The 19,558-nt window shown below is 46.4% G+C and overlaps 1 protein-coding gene and 1 pseudogene across 1 annotated transcript in view; both read left to right on the top strand.

Moving 5' to 3' along the window:
• The first annotated feature begins 455 nt into the window (after positions 1–455).
• The window catches only part of LOC114898642 (sodium/potassium-transporting ATPase subunit alpha-4-like), a 29,120-nt gene continuing 10,017 nt past the window's right edge, over positions 456–19,558 (top strand). Inside the window, 14 exon segments of the mRNA XM_029228525.1 lie at positions 456–524; positions 803–978; positions 1,162–1,221; positions 2,158–2,359; positions 2,952–3,067; positions 4,658–4,792; positions 5,018–5,135; positions 8,251–8,522; positions 10,125–10,323; positions 10,552–10,661; positions 10,852–10,986; positions 14,794–14,983; positions 15,129–15,301; positions 19,247–19,383. Coding sequence (XP_029084358.1) covers positions 835–978; positions 1,162–1,221; positions 2,158–2,359; positions 2,952–3,067; positions 4,658–4,792; positions 5,018–5,135; positions 8,251–8,522; positions 10,125–10,323; positions 10,552–10,661; positions 10,852–10,986; positions 14,794–14,983; positions 15,129–15,301; positions 19,247–19,383 — 1,991 coding nt within the window. The 5' untranslated portion in view covers positions 456–524; positions 803–834.
• LOC114900093 lies at positions 11,858–11,958 on the top strand (annotated as a pseudogene).

Genomic DNA, 19,558 nt, shown 5'->3' with positions numbered 1-19,558 from the left:
TGGTGTCCCCCTTTACCAATGAAGAAAGAGAGGCACAGAGAGGTTAGGTAACTTGCCCAAAGCCACACAGCCAATAAGCAGCGGAGTCAGGACCCAAACCCAGGACAGGTTCAAAAGTCCAAGATCTGACCTATTCTGCTATCTGATCTCCTACAACCAAAAGCTCAAAGTCAATGTCTGTGGGCAGGGCACCTCAGCAAACACACACACACACACACAGGCTGCCTGCTTTATTTTTTGAGTCAGCTATCTAGGGTACCTCTGAGTCTCGGAGGTCAGCAGGACCAGACTGGGACTTTGTTCTAGCCTTGCCATCAGACTGCAGTTCTCTCTGTGGCAGAAACTTCTCCAATCATTCTCAAACCCAGAGACTGAGACTTGTGGATTCTCAGTTAGAACTTTCCTGAGGTCTTTGTGACAACAGGCCTGGTTGTTGCCTCGGTGCTGGGGGGAGCTCCCAGCGTGCCCTGAAGCCCACTGCACTTCTCACCTGCTCAGGGCCCTGCAGCATCTTCATCACTTAGGCATATATAGTACTCTCCACACTTCATTTCCTCGACTCCCTCTCTTCACCCCTCTCCTTCCTGTACCTCAGGCCCCAGGGTCCTCTCATCCCTCCTGTGCCCTCCTTCCTGACACCTCCTCCTCCCCCATCTAGGGCTTCACCGCTGCCGCCCGACCACCCTCCCTCTCTCTCTCCTTCAGTCCTCCCCCGGCTCAGCCATTCTTCCTCTCATCCCTCTCCCCCTCCTTCCTCTTGATTCCCTCACACCCCTCACTCTCTTTGCTTTCTTCCCACCAGTTGATCTGGGGCAGCCATATCCAGGGAAAGCCATGGGGCTTGGAGGGAGAAAAGGGACCGTGACACCTCATGAGCAGAATCCAAGCCCAAGACCTAAGGGTCCTAAAATGAGTAAAAGAAAGATGAAGAGGACAAAAAAGAGAGAGATGGAGGACCTGAAGAAGGAAGTGGTCATGGTAAGAACACCCGAAATGGGTGCTGACAAATTGCCCTCCAAAAACCTCTCTCAACCCTCAGGCTTCTAACATCTCACCTTGAAAACTGATCACACAGGCCAGTGCCACCTCTCTTCCCCAAAATGTTTCCCCTAGAAATGATGCGTCACTCCCTGTCCCTCAATGACTCTACTGTCCCCTCAGGATGATCACAAATTAACCTTGGACGAGCTGAGCACCAAATATTCTGTGGACCTAACCAAGGTGAGTGAAGGAACTCCCTGAGGGAGGCAGAGGGTCTCCATTCCCGACCTTGAGGCTGCCAGGACAAAAGCAGGGCTAGAAATCTAGCCCCTAAGTTCAAGGTCAATGTTTTTACCCTTAACCTGCGCCCAGCCAAGGACACACACTCAGAAAAAGATGAAATGGTAACTATGCAAAGAGAGTTCAGGATTCGATGAGAGAATGAGGATGGGTTAGGGCAGCACCTCTCAAACCTTTGTCCTCGGGACCCATCAAGGACCCCAAAGAGCTTTTGCCTATGTGGATTACATCTACTTATATTTATCATATTAGGAATTAAAATTGAGAAAATTAAAAAGTATTTCCTAACTCATTTATAAATAACCATTATATATTAGTACAGATAATATTTTTATGACAAATAACTACATTTTTCAAAACAAAAAAAATTAGTGGCATTTTACATTTTTGCAAATCTCTTTCACGTCTAGCTTTTTAATAGAAGACAGCTAGATTCTCATATATTTTCAACATTAACGCTATTATGCTATTATGTGCCCTGTAGCCTTAGGAAAATTCTACAGCATACTTAAGAGAATGAGAGGGAAAAAGACAAACAATTTAGTATTATTCTGAAAATTGTTTGACCTTGTGGACCCCGCCTGAAAGGGTCTCAGGACCCCACGGGTCCCCAGACCACACTTTGAGAACTGCTGGTTCAACAGCAAAATCATTTATTACTGCTATTATCACTATTGCTGCTGCTGTTGCTACTATAACCACTAATACAATGACCACAAATAAACTTAAATAAAAGCCCTCAAAATGTAAGTTCCCCTAACTCTAGAATCTCTTCATTGGAGGGGCTTGGGATGGCCATCTGGTAACCAAGGAGGAGCATGGGAGACTGGTCCGGTTTCATGGTTCTCCATCCATTCCTATTTCTTTTCCACACAGGGCCATAGCCCTGAAGAGGCACAGGAAATCCTGGCTCGAGATGGACCCAATGCACTTAGCCCACCCCCTACCGCTCCAGAATGGGTTAAATTCTGTAAACAACTGTTTGGCGGCTTTTCCCTCCTACTGTGGACTGGTGCCAGTCTCTGCTTCGTGGCCTATGGCATCCAGTTATATTTCCACGAGGACCCTACCAAAGATAATGTGAGTCTGCTCAACTATTACTGCCAAGCCCAGTGTCTGCTTAGCCCTCGATACTCTTCTGTTCAGAAGCCTAGCACTCCTGAAGTCCTCTGGCCCAAATCCCTATACTCCCAGGATTTTCTAAGGAAGCTTTGGTCCTTCCTGGTTTCCCTCTTATCTAGATAGCTCCTGATTCAGCTCCCTGAGATACAACGTTCCCCCCAGAAACTTGCTATCCTTTGATTATCTTCCCAACTGGTCATCAAAGCACTTTACTGTCCATTCTCTTTCATAGAATTTTAATCTCTTCCTATCCTTCCTCTCCGTCTCCCTCAATAGCCACACTCTACCTCATGAATAGCCTTCCTGGAGAGGAAGATATAGGCTTTCTCGGGCCTGGGATTTTGCTGGCCCCTCACTGTAGCTCCGGGTTCCTTAACAAGGAAGCCCAGAGAACCAGGCCTGTCTCAGACTCTTCTCAGCCCCTGTGCTCTCCCACCGAGTCCCATGGCTTCTTCCACCTGGAAGAATGGCTGTTACCCTTGCAAGCTGACTTTCTGAGGATGAAGAAGAAAAGGACCTACTGATGAGCCCTTTGTTTCCCAACCCCCATCTGTACCTCGGCATTGTACTAACAGTCGTGGTCATCATCACCGGCTGCTTCTCCTATTATCAGGAGGCCAAGAGCTCCAAGATCATGGAGTCTTTTAAGATCATGGTACCTCAGGCAGGATTCATGTGGAAGGATACAGTGGGAGGATGTGTAGAATGTAGCCAAATGCATGATTTGTATGTCCCCTGAAGAATTATTTCCTACGGTGAGTGAACTGAGTGAGGCTGGTAATGAGGGTGACATTCACTTAGGTTTTACTCTATCAGGCCTTAAAAGTACCCTGAGAAAAACACAATAACATCCATGAAGTGGTCTGGTCTGGAATGCATGATCTGAATCAAATGAGCATAATCTGAAACCCTAAATCTTTTAGGGTTCTATTCCAAAAAGGGGGGGTGGGGCAAAGGGAGGGTGGATTCTTCAAATGTCGATGGCCTTAAAGACAAAGAACAGCGAGGGAAGTGATCCAGATTAAAGGAGGCTAAAGAGACATGACAGCTAAATGTAATATCTGACCCTAGACCAAATCCTGTGCTGGAGCAGAAAATAATGCTGTAAAGGATATATTGGGTCAATTGACAAAACTGGAATGCAGACAGCGGGTGAAAGTATTGTGTCAATGTGAAATTTACTGAATTTGATAACTTTATTATGGTTATTTAATATCCTAATTCTTGGGAAATGCACATTGAAGTATGTACAATAAAATAGCATGATGTATGTAACTTGCCCTCAAATAGTTCAGGAAAAAAATATTTACATACACACATATATAGAGACAGGGAACAAATGACAAAGCAAACGGGGTAAAATGCTAACAGATGAATCTGGGTACAGGTTATATGGGTGTTCTTGGTACAATTTTTATTCTTGCAACTCTTTTGAAAGTTTAGATTATTTTCAAATAAAACTTTTCTAAAGAACCTGGAAATACTATGACAGTAGAAGCGGGTTCCTAGGCACAGGGCTTGAAAACTTGGAAAGGAATAAGCTCCAAAGTTTCCCAATGACACGATCATGTTCTAGCATTATAGCCCAGGAGCTTCTTCTCCCTTTGGTGTCAACATGACTTAATTCCTTCCTTGGGTAAGAGTTCAGTGGGAAACGTTTTGGTAGAATGAAGCAGGAGTTTGGAGACTATCAGTTTTTGCTGCTAAACCAGCCACCCCGAAACACAGTGGCTCAAAACAATGAACATGGTATTTCTCACAATTCTGTGGCTGGGCTGTTCTTCTGATCTGGGCTGACCTAGGCTGGGGCTGGGTGGCCTTGGAAGACTTCATTCAGGTGTCTGGGGCCTCAGCTGAGATGTCACGGATAGCTGGGGCCTCTCTCCTTATCATCTTTCTCCCTCCAGAAGGGTAGCTTGAGCACATTCAATATGGTGGCAGAGGGCAAGCCCCAGTGTGCAAGCACTTTCTATGTGCCTGCTTGCACTACATTTGCTAATGTCCTATGGGCCAAAGCAAGCCATACAGCCAAGCCTAAGTGTAGGAATGGAAAGATAGATCTCATAGTTTAGTGAGAGAAGCATCAAAGGGCCCTGCAGACAGCGATGGTAAGAATTTGCAATCTACCCAAGAGACCTTCGAGAATGATGTGGTGAGTGACAGTGTAAGAAAAGGGAATCAGAGGGAAAGAGACCAGGAACTGGATGAGGGGAGCAAAAAGCTTTGGAAATGACCCTACACTATCTTCCCACAGCAAGCTCTGGTAATCCGAGGCGGAGAGAAGATTCAGATCCCTGTACAAGACGTGGTGGTAGGAGACCTGGTAGAAGTGAAGCGGGGAGACCGGATCCCTGCTGACATCCGGCTTATCTCTTCCCAAGGATGTAAGGTGAGGGGATGTGAAACGCTATGGAAGGAGGCCAAGTATGGTCTTAGAGCACCGCAGTGACCTGGACTCAGTTCAAAAAAATATGATCTTGTTGTTCAGAACCTTGAGAAGTCACAAGTGCAGATCTGAGATTACAGTGGTGTGTGAGTTTATGCTTCTCTCTGCATGTCAATAATGAAGATGTTGGTGCTTTTTTTCCATGACCTGTCCTCTCTCCCATCCCAGGTGGACAGCTCATCCTTGACAGGAGAGTCAGAGCCCCAGTCCCGCTCCTCTGATTTCACCAATGAGAACCCTCTGGAGACCCAAAATGTCTGCTTCTTCTCCACCAACTGTGTGGAAGGTGAATATCGTATCATAAGTAGCCTACATTCAAAAGCAGAGATTGGAACAAAGATTTCCAGACCTCTCTATCCTCTAAGGGCAGTAGGGAGGGGAGCAGCCAGTAAACAGTCTACGTTCCTCATCCCTCATGAGCTATACGGACTTCGATGAAAGGTCAAAGCCATCATTTCCACATCTGTACACTGATGACACTAAAAGTCACTACTCCATAGATTTTTATGTGGGTTAAAGGAGATAATACATAATAAAATGCCTAGCGCGAGGCCTAACACGCTCTAAGTGCCCTATAATTGTAGCTATTTTTATTCTATCTAGTGAATGGACTATGCTCTATGAGCTGAAAATAGCACAGAAGGGAGGAAAATTATTCAGCTCTGCTAAGTCACTCTTCTCCTGAAGTAAGCCCTAACTTCTCACTATCCCAAGAGAGGGTACTGGCATTGGAAATCTGAGTTACCAGAGGTGCCCCTCACACCTTTGGCTTTGTTCTTAGCATCTAGGGCATCCTTGAACTGGGAGACAGCTCTGGCCAAAGTGGTACCAAGGGGCTCAATATCATTATGTCAACCCCTCCTTCATCCTTTCTGCTTAAGAAGGCCTGCAAAACTCTCTGGAACACACATGAAAACCATCATTTATGCTTAAGAATAAATGTTTGGGTGTCTAAGAAATAGCTATTCTTTAATTGAATGCCTAGCACGTGTCAAGTGCCACAGAAATCTCTGATTCTAACAAGACTATACAACAGATATTATTCCTGTTTTACACATGAAAGCCCAAGGTTCAAAGAAATTAAATGCAGCACCCAAGAGCACAACTCAACAAAAAAGAGGAGGATCAAGGATTCTAATGTAGGTCTGTCTCCAAAGCCCATGCTCTTTCCACAGAACCTCCCCTGGAATAAAGCTTGCTAATGACCCCTCTGGTAATAAAATTATTTAATTTGGAAATAGCTTAAAGGAGTAGAGTACCATTAAGGCTGAAGAAGAATCCAACTAGAAAATAAAATATATATTAAAAAAATTTTTTTAACTTGATTGAACAGAAAGATGCAAGTTAGCAAGCTTCCTCCAAAAACATGAGATTCCTATTATTAAATTTTAGGAAGAAATTTGCTCAGATTTGTCCTTCCAAAGTAGGCTTTTCATCAACAAATTATATGCTTCAAGTAACAGGGAAAGTGGATGATGGAATCCCATCTAAGAAACAGGGATCTGACTAGAATAGAGAAGGCTTTAATAGGAGGCTAGAGGGACCCAAGATGTGACCAAGAGGGTGGAATTAGGTTGAAGGAGCTCTTGACTGTTAAACTGAGGAATCCCTGTGCAATCTGCAAACAGGTAGCATCACTTTAACCTTTATCCTAGGCCCTTGCCTCTCTGCTTTCATCACTGTGGCCCTTGACGGGGCTGCTGGTACAAACATCTCTCTTTGGGTTCTCATGCATCTTCATGGGGGGTAGGGGGGAGATGGTAAGCTATTTCTCTGGCATTGTATAGAAGGCGTAGGAAGAAGTCAGTCTAGCCTGGAATATGGGAGGCTTGGCCTTCTTAACCTTCCCCAAGGTTGACATCAACCTTCCCCCTCTCTAGACACATTGGGATTAGTTATTAAATCCTGTCTCTCCAAGCATGGCGAAAACCATAGCAGAAGGAAGAAAAATGAAAAACTAGATTAAACCACGGCACAAAATGACTATAAGTGACACTATACCCTAACCACCCCTACCCACTGCCAAAATAAACCCTCTCAGCACCTCTCAATTATTTTAGTATCTTCCTGCTCACCTGCAGAGTGCCTCATACTGTGAGGCGTTCCAGAACCACTCTTCACATAGCAGTGACCTCACTCGTCTGCTGTCGGTCGGAGCAGAACCTGCTCTCAGACTCATAATGCTGAAGGTGACCTTGAAAATGGACTGGCCGCTCCATGCTATGATGTTCGTGGGAGCTGCCAGATTAGAGCTACCCTGCAAGGCGTATGTGTGATTTTCTAGCCATCCTTCTGGAGACCTTAAATTCATCTAAATGGAGAAAAAAAAGAAACAAATATTTGAGTGCCTACTATGTGCCCAACCCTGTTCTAGGCTCTTTTAAAAACATTTAATTCTCACAGCTTTGTAGATGCTTTTACCCCATTTTAAAGATGAGGAAACCTGAGTCTCAGAGAGTTTAAGTAACTTACTCCAGGGTGAACAGCTAGTACATTGGAAGTTGAACTTCTAGCCCTGAGTCCTTCTGATTCGAAAATAAGTGCTATTTCTATAATATGTTGCTTTCCTGGGTGATTCTGACTGTAACTTTAATGGTAGGAATTTCAGCCATCATGGTAAAGCAGGAAGAATTATTTTGAGCAAAGAACCTTGTGGGGCCCCCCTCATTTCAAGCTACATCCTGGGTACGTCAAGTTCCCCCGTCTGATTCAGGGGCCATGTTATGGCCTATGCCACCCAGCAGGGGGCAGACTGGCTCCAGCCAGCAAAACAGGGAAGAGGCTCGGTCAGAGCAGAGTTTCTCAACCTCGACACTGCTGACAATTGTGCCGCGCTGTTCTTCGTGGTAGCGGGAGAGGAGGGCTGTCCTGTGAGTTGCAGGATGCCTGGCAGCATCCCTGCTCTCTGCCCACTAGGTGCCAGTAGCAACCTCAGTCGTGACAACCAAATGTGCCTCCAGGCCTTGCCAAATGTCTCCTGGGGATGGGGGCGGCAAATTGAGTAGCCCTGGGTTAGAGGATGGGGAGATATTGGAACACAGGATTCTAGCAGAAGGGTAACCACTATTCCTGGGGCTGGAGAAGCTCTTCAGCTGCTGAGAACAAAATAAGAAACATACAGGCAATGGAAGAGATTTAGACTAAGTGTAACAAAGACCTTCTTGACAGTGAAGGCAATTAGGCAATAAAATTGGGTATCTCTGGAGAACTGTGAAACCTCTTCAGAGATTCTTCAGATGAGGAGACCTTCACTTGCATAAGCGAACTGTAAAGACAGTAGAACATTATAACCTCTCAGAGGACCTTGAGTTTCCACCTTGTTTTTGACTGTTGACAGTTTTCTCTTTGTAGGAACCAAACCCAACAGCCTTTCCAATTCAGACTTCCCCCTTCATCCACAGGGGCAGCCCGGGGCATCGTGATTGCCGCAGGAGACTCCACGGGGGTGATGGGCCGAATTGCCTCGCTGACCTCTGACCTGGCAGTGGGCCAGACCCCCATTGCTATGGAGATCAGACACTTCATCCATCTGATCACAGCAGCGGCTGTCTTCCTCGGTGTCACTTTCTTTGGGCTCTCACTTATCTTGGGCTACATCTGGCTGGAGGCTGTTATTTTTCTTATTGGCATCATTGTGGCCAACGTGCCTGAGGGGCTGCTGGCCACCATCACTGTGAGTAGCTAAGGTGGAGTGTGGCCCCAGGACAGACAAACAACCCCAAGGAAATGAAATCACTAGTATCTCTTTCGTGGCTGAACCTCTCCAGTGCAGAGTACTCTGATGCTTATACAGATGTCAAATCATTGAGCTCCCAAATTACACTGACTTCCTTCACCCCTATTTTCCGGTGCCTTCTCTCTTTAATGAGAAAAGAAGTGCGTTACCATGCAGAAAGCATAGATTATCAGTCACCGGGAGTGAGTTCCAGTCCTGTGTGTACTGGCTGGTGAATCTGGCCAGCTCACTGCACTCCGGGCCTCCATTCATTCATCAGTTCATAGAAGAAGATTAACTTAGGGTTATAGAATCTTCCTGGAAGGACTTCAAAGCCCATATCAACTCAACCCTTCAACCAATGCCAGATACCCTGCATAAAATCTGTAGGAGATGATGCTGATTTCTAGTCATGGGAAGCCCACCCCTTTTTATCTGACCTCATTTCATTGTTGGATTGCTCTAGCTAGATTTCATTATATTGAGCAGACATACGGTTCCCTGTTTGGTTCCTGTTGCGGAGCACAGGCTCCGGACGCGCAGGCTCAGCGGCCATGGCTCACGGGCCCAGCTGCTCCGCGGCATGTGGGATCTTCCCGGACCGGGGCACGGACCCGTGTCCCCTGCATCAGCAGGCGGACCCTCAACCACTGCGCCACCAGGGAAGCCCAACCCTTTAGATCTTTGACAATAGCCATTATGTCCCCTCAAACTCTCCAGGGGAGAGGTCGTATAATCCCTTTTCCCTTAGCCCTTCTTCCTGTGACACATCTTCAGACCCCTTGTCTTGCTGATCACCTGTTTGGGGTGTGCTCTCCTTTATCAATACCCTTCTTAAAATGGAAATGAGAATAATACCCAGGGTGTGGTTAGACTAGCACAAAAACATCAGTACTCATGATATTGTGTAAATAAATAATAACTCCATGATTAGAATTCTGTACATAACCGCAGCCTAAGAATTCATTCGTTTTTAAAATAACCTTGCCCCACACCTGACCTTCACTGGATTTATGGTCAACAAAAACCTTTTGGTTTAAGTGACTTCTCAAGTCATTCTCAGCGCTGCAACAGTCCTTCTCAGTTTCATCATTCTCTCCTCCCCACTCCTTTTTTAAACTACTGGTACAACCCTCCTCCACACAGAGCATCTTATGCCACAATCAAAGGTTAGCTCTCACCGTGGTCCCTGGAAAGACTGGACTTAAGAAAGAAGTGTGGCTTGAACTTGAATGGAGAAGAGGCTGCAGAACAGAAAAGATGAAAGGATCGAGGGGGAGAGGAATATTCCAGGAGGAATAGATCATTCTCTATGATACCCTGGTAAAAAAAAGCACTCTTCTTTTGAAACTCTGCCATAAAGTACAAACCGAAATCACTTTCCTAATTTCCTTTCCCATAGCCACAGATGGGGTTTCTAAAGACTAGGTGGTAACAAAAGGGAAATAAATATAAAAAATTAAAAGAGCAGTGAAAACGATCAGATTTCCAAAAACACAAAGCGCTGTGAGCAGCCGAGCTCTCCTCTCCGTTTCCCCTCTCCCCTGTTCACGGCCTTAGGTGTGTCTGACCCTGACAGCCAAGTGCATGGCTCGGAAGAACTGCCTGGTGAAGAACCTGGAGGCGGTGGAGACACTGGGCTCCACCTCCACCATCTGTTCTGACAAGACGGGCACCCTCACCCAGAACCCCATGACCGTCGCCCACCTGTGGTTCGAAAGGACCATCTATGAGGCTGACACCAGCGAAGAATAGACTGGTGACTAGTGGCGTTGGCGGTCGGAGAGTGGAAGGATGTGGGGAATGTGATGACAGGGCGTGGTGAGTCCAGACAGCAAGAAGGTAGCTGCAAAGTGAGAGGAGAGCAGGGAGGTGTGGAGGAGATGAAATGTTGTCTCTGAGAAGCATCTGGGCGCAGAAGGGGTGTGAATGAACTCCTGCTTTAAGCTCTCCTATCCCTGCTGACAGTTCTGTTCTCTCTCCCTAGGGAATTCATTTGCCAAGGGCTCTGATACCTGGTTTATCCTGGCCCGAATCGCTGGCCTCTGCAACCGGGCTGATTTTAAGGCTAATCAGGAGTACCTTCCCATAGCTAAGGTGTCAGGCCCAAGGGAGTAAAGGGTACCTCAGTGTCCAGGGTATAACCTGCCCTCTCCCCTCAATATCTCTTTTCTGGCCCTCGGTGATGCCCCCAGCACCCCTCCCCATTCTGTTCCTCTTCTTGACACCACTGGCAAGCCCAGGTGCCTTGCCTCTCGGGCTCATTATACCAACTCCATCCCGGCAGTGGGCAACAGCAGGGGATGCTTCTGAGTCAGCCCTCCTCAAGTTCATCAAGCAGTCTTACAGCTCTGTGAAGGAGATGAGAGAGAAAAGCCCCAAGGTGGCAGAAATTCCCCTTAATTCTACCAACAAGTACCAGGTACAGAACCGACAACGGTAGGAAGATAGCAGTGGGGGATGGGCTTGTCATCTGGGGAAACGGGAGCTTTGCCTTTGCCTTTATGTCTGAGCTGTAGAACAGATACGGTGGATACTCAGCACCCCAGGTAGGAGGAAGGGTCACCTTAAGGGAAAGTGGCAAACAGGTAAATGCAGGCATAGATGACAAAGGAAGAGGCATTCAGTTGTAAGCAGACTTGAGGCTACGCCACTTGTGCAGAGAGCAGGTCATAAAGTGCTGAAATGTCCATAGGCAGCAAAGGCTGGCTGGAGAAAGTCACGTTAAAGGCGTCTCTGTGGCAACTGTGAAATTTGCTGTTGCAGAATATGTTGGATTTGCCAGTCACTTCCCTGAGGCATCTTATCTCACTAGTCATCAAATATTTCTTTTCATTCCGTGCCTGCAGTTCTAGCAGCTGCCATCAGGTAGGCGGTCAGGGCTTTCCAGAGTGTTTGCGAAGCTGTTTTCCCAGGGCCGTTTTGTCCATGATCCAGGGAGGACTGACAAGGGAAGGAGGACTGAAGGGAAGGAGAAACGCTGAGGGAGGGACAGTGGTGGCCCTAACAGTAAAATGCATGTGAGGGACAAGAAACCCAGTACTTCCCTCCCACGTGAGAACCCTGGCACACTTTGAGGAAAGTGTGGAAAGGAGGGAACGGTGGCATCACCATGACAGGAGCTCTAGCAGCTAAGCTTTGACTCATATGGGGCAATCGTGATTTACTTAGGGGAGTGGAATTCTCCAAATTTATGTACTACCGTAAAGGTCAGACATCAGGTGTGGGTAACAGAGAAGAAATTCAACTCCCAAAAGTCAGTTTTGGTTTTGTGTCTTAAAAAACACATAATAGTGCTCACTTCAGCAGCACATACACTAAGACTAGAACAATACAGAGAAGATCAGCATTGCCCCGTCATGACAGGCAAATTCATGAGGCGTTCCATACTTTTATATTTGAAAGTTGCTTAAGAGAATAGATCTTAAAAGTTTTTGTCACAAGAAAAAACAATTTTTGTAACTAAAAAACAAGCCATAACAGGGCTTCCCGGGTGGCGCAGTGGTTGAGAGTCCGCCTGCCGATGCAGGGAACGTGGGTTCGTGCCCTGGTCCGGGAAGATCCCACATGCCGTGGAGTGGCTGGGCCCGTGAGCCATGGCCGCTGAGCCTGTGCTCCGCAACGGGAGAGGCCGCAGCAGTGAGAGGCCCGCGTACTGGGAAAAAAAAAAAAAAAAAAAAAAAGCCATAACAAAAGCTATATAGATCTTTTTAAACCAAATTACCTATATTTTCACCCTGAATGCTGAATGAGTAAAAGTTAAAGAAACAGATTCATAGTTTTTTGTCTCATCTGACTTTTCATCAGTGTAATAAGATAGGTCCCCTAAGCCCAAACTGCAAACTTATTTCCACTTTTTCCTGACATTTAGTGACCTCACTAACCAGACAGGAATTTTGTGCTTGGCAGGGCCCAATTAAAGCCTTCGACTGGAAAGAATTAGGTACCTCTCCTTCCACAAGATTCAAAATAAAAGTAAAACATACCCATGACATTTGATGGGACATGCAACAAAATAGCAACCTTTCCCCCAAATGACAACGTTAGTGCCTTTTCTGAGCTACCGAATATCAAATTCAAACAGCAAAATCCTTCTCTGCACCAAGTGTGCTCGGCCAGCCTGCAAGCTACCCAGCTCTGGCGGGGCTTGCTTGGGGGGTCCAAGGAAACCCCTCTGGCTCCTTTTGCTCCGTACCCAAGAACAACCTGCCTTAATCAGCTTGTTCTTGGGACAGTCAGAGACTCTGGCCTGCAAGGGACATCTTAGCCTGGCGGTCGTTTGCAAGGCCTGGTCTCTTTCCGTCTCTGAGATCAAAATGAAAGGAAGAAGTTTCTCTGTTCTGATATTTCAGGATTTCTCCCATCTTTTTCACCTGTAATTTTCTATCAAGATGTGATGCTTCTGTGCTCAAATTACTAGCTTAAGCAGGTCTTGCTGCCGTCTCTGATAATCTCCGATAAATAGTCAACAAATAGGTTTTAAGCGCTCAGAAAATTTTTTTTTACAGCTTTCTCCTTACATGAGTTTAGGTTTCCCCTCTTAACTGCTTAAGTATATTTTGAATATAACAGTTTTGGGAAAGTTTCCAAAGAAGCCATTTTAACCACATTTTACACCCAGGTTTCCCACCCAGCTTCTCCTTGGGCCAGTACAGTCTGGTCCCCTCGGTACCACAAGCTCAATTCCTCTCAGTGTGCTGATTTTGTTACCCAACAGGCTACGTAGCAGGAATTTCCTGTCGATCATAAGAGGAAACCCAGAGACAGTTCCTTTTCCCAGATCAGAGATCACAGGAAAATGAAAAATGAAACTGATCTTATTTCTCTGTCCTCAAGTTGTCCCCTCAGGTTCCCTTCCTGACTACGCTCTCCCCTCCCCAGCTGAGGCACGGGGACCCCCAACTCGTACCGTCGAGCCCCTCTCAGGGGCCGTGCCATGTTTCCAGGAGACATGGGGCTAGAATGGCTAACCAGTTTTTGCATTATGCTTCACAGTTTTCGATATATTCTTTTTTTTCTTCTTTTTGGTTTTGAGACGTGTTCTGTTTATTGGTTAAAAAAAAAAAATTCATGAACACAAAATAACAGTACACTCAACATATAAACAAAATTATGAAAGATGTGATTATACAAATTCTACTGGCAACACTTGGAAAACAGTTTATACATCAGTCCCCAAAATGAACATAAAAACATAAGAAGCAACCATGATTCAGTGTCAAACTAAACAATTCCGAATGCTTAAAGAGTTTGGTGACTCAAAGTGAATAGGCAACTTTATTCTTCTGGGAAAAAATAAAAGACAGTATTAATAAAAACAAAGCAACAATCATAAATTTTAAGTAGACTTCACCACTAAATGTGTGACGACAGAGTTAATAAAGAACTTAGAGCATAGGTTGGTTAAGAGAGCATGTTCTAAAGTGAGTCAATTTGGGTTCTTTCCTTGACAGCCTCTACTTTCTAGCTGTGTGATTCTGGACACAGCTTAACCTTAGTTTTGTCATCTATAAAATAAAGAAATTGATAGTACCACTACAGGGTAGTAGCTGAGAGGATTAAGTGACAACTCATGTAAAGCACTTGGAACAGTGGCTGGCACATAGTAAGTGCTCAATAAGTGTTGTTATTACTATTCGTCCTAATCCCGTCCTTCAGGCTCAAACAACCATGGTAAAGAACTGTCAGTGTTTTTCAATATATTCTTTACAAATATTATCTTTCTTTTATAAAAACCCAATGAGGTGGGCAACGCAGAACCTTTTACATTTTATCAAAGGAGCTGAGGTTTGGAGAGGTTAAGTGGACTGCCCTGAGGTCATAAAGCTAAGAAAGCATTCCTGCTGGCCCTAGAGCACAGGTGTTTGACTCTACGTTTTCTTTCCTGTCTACTCTGCTGTCTCTGTGGCCCCACGACTTCTGCTTCTAGCCACCCAGGCAGAGAGGAAGCAGGGAGGGGAGAGTGCCTGGGCTGCCCTTCACGTCCAGTCTGGCTGAGAAGATAACAGATTCCTGTGCAAATAATACCAGGCTGGGGGTTCCTGCAAGGGAGAGGGGTGGGCTCAACCAAAGGTCGGATTTGGCTGGAGGGAGGGGGGCTGCGCTGGTTTAGGGGACAAAGGAAATGGAGGTATGAACAGCTTGCCTGTCGGCTTTACCCTCAAAAACCTTACCCTTGCTTTTTTGCCCCAAACCTCGCTCTCTCCTTCTGTTCCTCTCCTCTCCCTAGATATCCATCCACTTTCGGGAGGACGGCTCCCAGACCCACGTACCGATCATGAAGGGGACGCCTGAGAGGATCTTGGAGTTTTGCTCTACTTACCTTCTGAAAGGGCAGGAGTACCCAATGGATGATGAAATGAAGGAAGCCTTCCAGAATGCCTACTCGGAACTGGGTGGTCTGGGGGAACGCGTGCTAGGTGAGGGGGCTGTGGGAGAAGCCTTTGAAGAGTGGCATCAAAACAGTCATTAGTTGTGGGGTGAAAAATCTAGGAGGTTGGGGCGAGCAGGATAGAGACATAGACAGTGGAATGACTACTGGTCCTTTCTTCTGTCTCTCTCTAGGGTTCTGCTTCTTGAGTCTGCCGAACACTTACTCCAAGGGATTCAAGTTTAACACCGATGAAATCAATTTTCCCATGGATAACCTTTGTTTTGTGGGGCTCATCTCCATGATTGACCCTCCCCGAGCCGCAGTGCCTGATGTGGTGGGCAAGTGTCGGAGTGCCGGGATTAAGGTAAACACTGGAGCATCCCAGATGCCCCTCACTTGTCGTAAACTGGATCAACAGTAGGAAACCTTGGACAGAGTAGGTTCTTGGTTTAACTGAACTGATTTCTGCCTCCTGAGCTTATGAGTTGCAGTCTTAAGAGAGAACTTAATAATAAGTGTCCTCTGTAGTTAGAATCCCGCCTTGCATTGAACATTAGAATCACCAGGGGACGAACACAACATCGTAGATCAACTATACTTCAATAAAGTTAAAAAATAAAATGGGATCACCAGGGGAGCTTTAAAAATCTGATGCCTTGGCCATACTCCAGGTCCATTCAATTAGCAACGCTCAGGGTGGGACCCAGGCATCTGTATTTTAAAAAACTTTCCTAGAGATTCTGATGTGCAGACAAATTTGAGAAGCATCACCCTAGGAACTAATGTGCATGTGAATCGCCTGGGGGTTTTGTTGGAATGCAAATCCTAATTCAGTAGGACTAGGACACCCCAAGATTCTGCATTTGTAACACATTCCCATCTGATGCCATTGCTGCTGGTCTGCAGGCCACACTAGGAGTAACAAAGTGGTAGAAGGTGTCATATAAATGTACTGCTGGATGGGTTGTAAAAAGGGTGAGGCCAAGAGGGCTGGGGGCCTGGAGCAGGCACTAGTGAGAATGAGAGATTGAGAGCTGGGGGCCTTCAACGGATCTGACTCAGGGTGAGCAGCTGCCCTAACGGGTGTACGTCCAGGAGTAAAAGCTAAAAACCAAAACGAAGTGGTCCAAGAGTAAAACACAGCTGCAGAAACAAACCCAGAGATGGGAATTCCTCTTTAATCAGGGTGGGCTTTGGACTTCACGGGATAGCAGCAGTAAAATTCCTCTAATCCTGAGATGCTCTGTATCCCACATTTCAAATTCTAAGACTCCTATACATCTTCATAGATTAGGTATTGTCACCTTCCCTGCTCATACTTGATATTCTGGGAATATCTGGGAGGGCAGGTTGGAGGGAGTGGGGCTAGAAGTATTTAAGGAGAACTGGATGCTATCTGTTAGAGATGGCTTCATCTTGACCTTTGACTGTTGGCAGTTTGTCTCGGGGCAGCCTGGGCTGCACTGAGTACAATGATTGGTCACTACAGTGGGAACCAAGGAATGGATATAGGAAATTATTCTGAGTGAGTTCCCTAATTACTACAAGATGTTTGGGGGTGGTACAGTTCTTTGCGGAGACAGCATTATTGTAACGCGTCTGCATAGGATAGCCACATATCTTGACACTCCTCCGTGGTTCTATAAGCTACCACGTCATACATACTGTGGGAGATAAATGGAGAAGGGGTTCATTTGCATTTTCTCAGCTTTGAGGTGGGCTGCCAGCATGAGGAATAACATTGTGGTTATTATCGTGCATTGTGTTATTGCTGTGCACATAATAACACAGTCTAAAATTTACCTCACCTGGGAATTTATGGATCTCTTTAGCCAGAAGGAGAGTTACAATTGTGCCTACTGTGGGGGGGGTGGGGAGGCCCAACCAGGAGACAAAGAGGTGATTTGAGCCAGGTGGCCTGCCAGAGCAGGACACGGTCACGGCCTGAGGCAGAGCGAGCTGTGATAGGTAACAGTCTGAATAGGATTCCGGCTGGCCTGGAGCTGACACCTGAAGCAGGAGGCCTGGTGCTTTCTGGGCCAGCCCTTGTTCTGGGCACAAGTTTACATTTTAATTTCTTACTTCTTCTGGACCTGAAGCTGACAGAAATTTGGCAGACTTGGTGAGGAATTTTGAATCACACCCTTTTTCCCTCTAAGAAAATGTAAGACGTACACATGAGGCCATCCTTCAAGGAAGACAAAATGTAATGGTTATACAGGGGGTTGTCCCATAGGGGAGGCCCTTCCAAGGTCAACTCCACAATGGTGTTGATGCCAAGCTAATGGGTATGATGAGGCTGCTGAAAGAGGCTGGTTAACGGCTGCATGGCAGCAAAGTTTTTACAATTGACTGTGGGACTGGTATTTTTCAGAGCCACGTGTTCAGACCTTTGGAATAAACTTAATTTTAAAAAACTAAAATAAGGGACTTCCCTGGCAGTCCAGGGGTTAAGACTGCCCTTCCAGTGCAGAGGGTGCAGGTTTGATCCCTGTTTGGGGAACTAACAGCCCACATGCTGCCTGGCATGGCCAAAAAAAAAAAAAAAAAGAACAAAAAAACTAAAATAAAATGATACCATCCTATTTGCCACCACCTGAGGCCTTTAGTAGTATGAAGACACTTGGCCCCCGCTATGAACGCAGCCCCCTCTAAGAACTGCAGCTGAGCCGCGAGGGCCTACAGAATGGTCACCAACACTGGACCGTTTCTCTCAGATGGGTCTGATCTGGGGGAAGAGAGGCCAAGGGCACAAGAGGGCAGCTGGCAAGACTGCGTGGGAACACCAGAGGTACAGTCAGCACCGAGAAGTTGGAAATGAAATTCCTTTAGTACTTGACAAATTCCAGAAACCACTGGATGCTCTTTACTTCAAAGGGAGCCATTCTTTGTAGAACTGCGCTTCTATTGTATGTATGCATCTCAATGTTCTGTGAAATTGTGTCCTAGGAACTCACTCTTGGGGTGACTGACTTTGTTTTTATTTCTCCGGCCTGGCATGGAGGTGATACTTCCAGAAACTACTGCAGATCGGCCCATCTGAGTGGTCAAGCTGGGCTAGCTACCACACATGTCCTACAGGTCATTATTGATGAACCAGTAGGAAACGTTCAGGGCACTGTAAGCCTGGAAGGGCATCACTGAAGGCTCAATCTGAACCACCTCTTGAATCTTCTAATCTTCTGTGCAGTTCCCTCTCAGATCCTCACCAGTTACCTCGTGCCCCCCAGGCTGAACTTGGTGAGGCCCCAGTGCCCCACAACCAAGCCAGGGCACTTGAGACCAGTGGTGTGGGTAACTGCTCACAGCACACCTTTCCTGAGTCTCTGGTAATCCCAGATTAGTTAGCACTCCTTCCAGCAAGCCCGCTGTGCCAGTGTGGAATGAGGAGGGCTCATGGGAAAACTCCTTCAAGGCTTATTTCCACGCTCTGGAAGTAAACAGACTGACCTTTCCAGGACCTCTGTTCTTAGTTCAGTCACAGTCAGATAGTTCCCTTCTCCCTCCCACCAGAGCCTGAGAATTATGTGCTGGGAGGGCACTTGGGAACCATGGGCAGTGTTTCCCAGGAAGCGATCCTTCCTTCATTCTGTAATTGCTTGTTGATGGATTACTATGCGCTAGGAATTTTGCTAGGGCTGGAAACTTAACAAGGAATCATAGGCACGGCCCCACTCTCTCCAGCAGGGGAGAGAGACAGACAAGCCATCACACAGAGATGCGAGGAGGACTCAAAGAACAGAAGGCTAGAAGAGCACAGAGCACAAGCACCTGATCTTTGGGGAGGAAGGGGACAGGACTAGGGCTGGCCCCAGGTATCCAGAAAAGGGGTGGAATCCAGGGGCACGAGGAGGCAGTGGGAAGAAGAGAGGTAGACTGAGGATCGAAATGAATGAGGGCCTAGATGAAATTTTGCTAGGCAGATGGATTATTCCAGACGTTCCTTTATTACCACTGTTCTGCGGGTAGGTGTTTCTGTCTTTGAACTTAAAGAGGCAGACTATCCTCTGGAGCAATTAAATGCAATTCTGAATACAGTTAAATACACCCAAATCCCTGATTTATTCCTGGGAAAACTAGAGCTCAGATTGTCCTATGTTTTATGGTCTGATGGCCCTGACCCACTCCCATGGGTTGAAGCCACCAACCGTAGCAAGAGTTTTGATTGACAGCACAAGTTCTTGGGAATGAGCTACTTAAACCCCTGTGGAATGATAGCAATGATCTGTTAGTTCTTAGAGAGAGAGTTGAAGGAGCCAGGACCTCTCTGAACATGATTCTGCTCCTTTTCCTTCCCCTTCCAACCCAGGTGATTATGGTAACAGGGGATCATCCCATTACAGCCAAGGCCATTGCCAAGGGTGTGGGCATCATCTCAGAAGGCACCAAGACAGCAGAGGACATTGCTGCCCGGCTCAAGGTCCCTGTCAGCCAGGTCAATGCCAGGTGAGATCCCTGAAAGAACTCAGATCTGCCATTTTTTCCCTCCATCCTTAGCCTGCCCCACCCACTAACATTTTCAGAGGTTCTTTCTATAGGTAGGATGTATAGAGTTTACTTACTGCAAAGTAAAACGTAATAGGAAAATGACCAAGCAACTATGTCAGTAGGTTTTCCGATG

Source organism: Monodon monoceros, unplaced genomic scaffold, assembly GCF_005190385.1.
Source record: "Monodon monoceros isolate NGI ecotype Baffin Bay Population unplaced genomic scaffold, NGI_Narwhal_1 Super_Scaffold_18, whole genome shotgun sequence".
NCBI classification, from domain to species: domain Eukaryota; kingdom Metazoa; phylum Chordata; class Mammalia; order Artiodactyla; family Monodontidae; genus Monodon; species Monodon monoceros.
The sequence above is the reverse complement of the archived record's forward strand: the minus strand, read 5'-3'. Positions and strand labels throughout refer to the sequence as shown.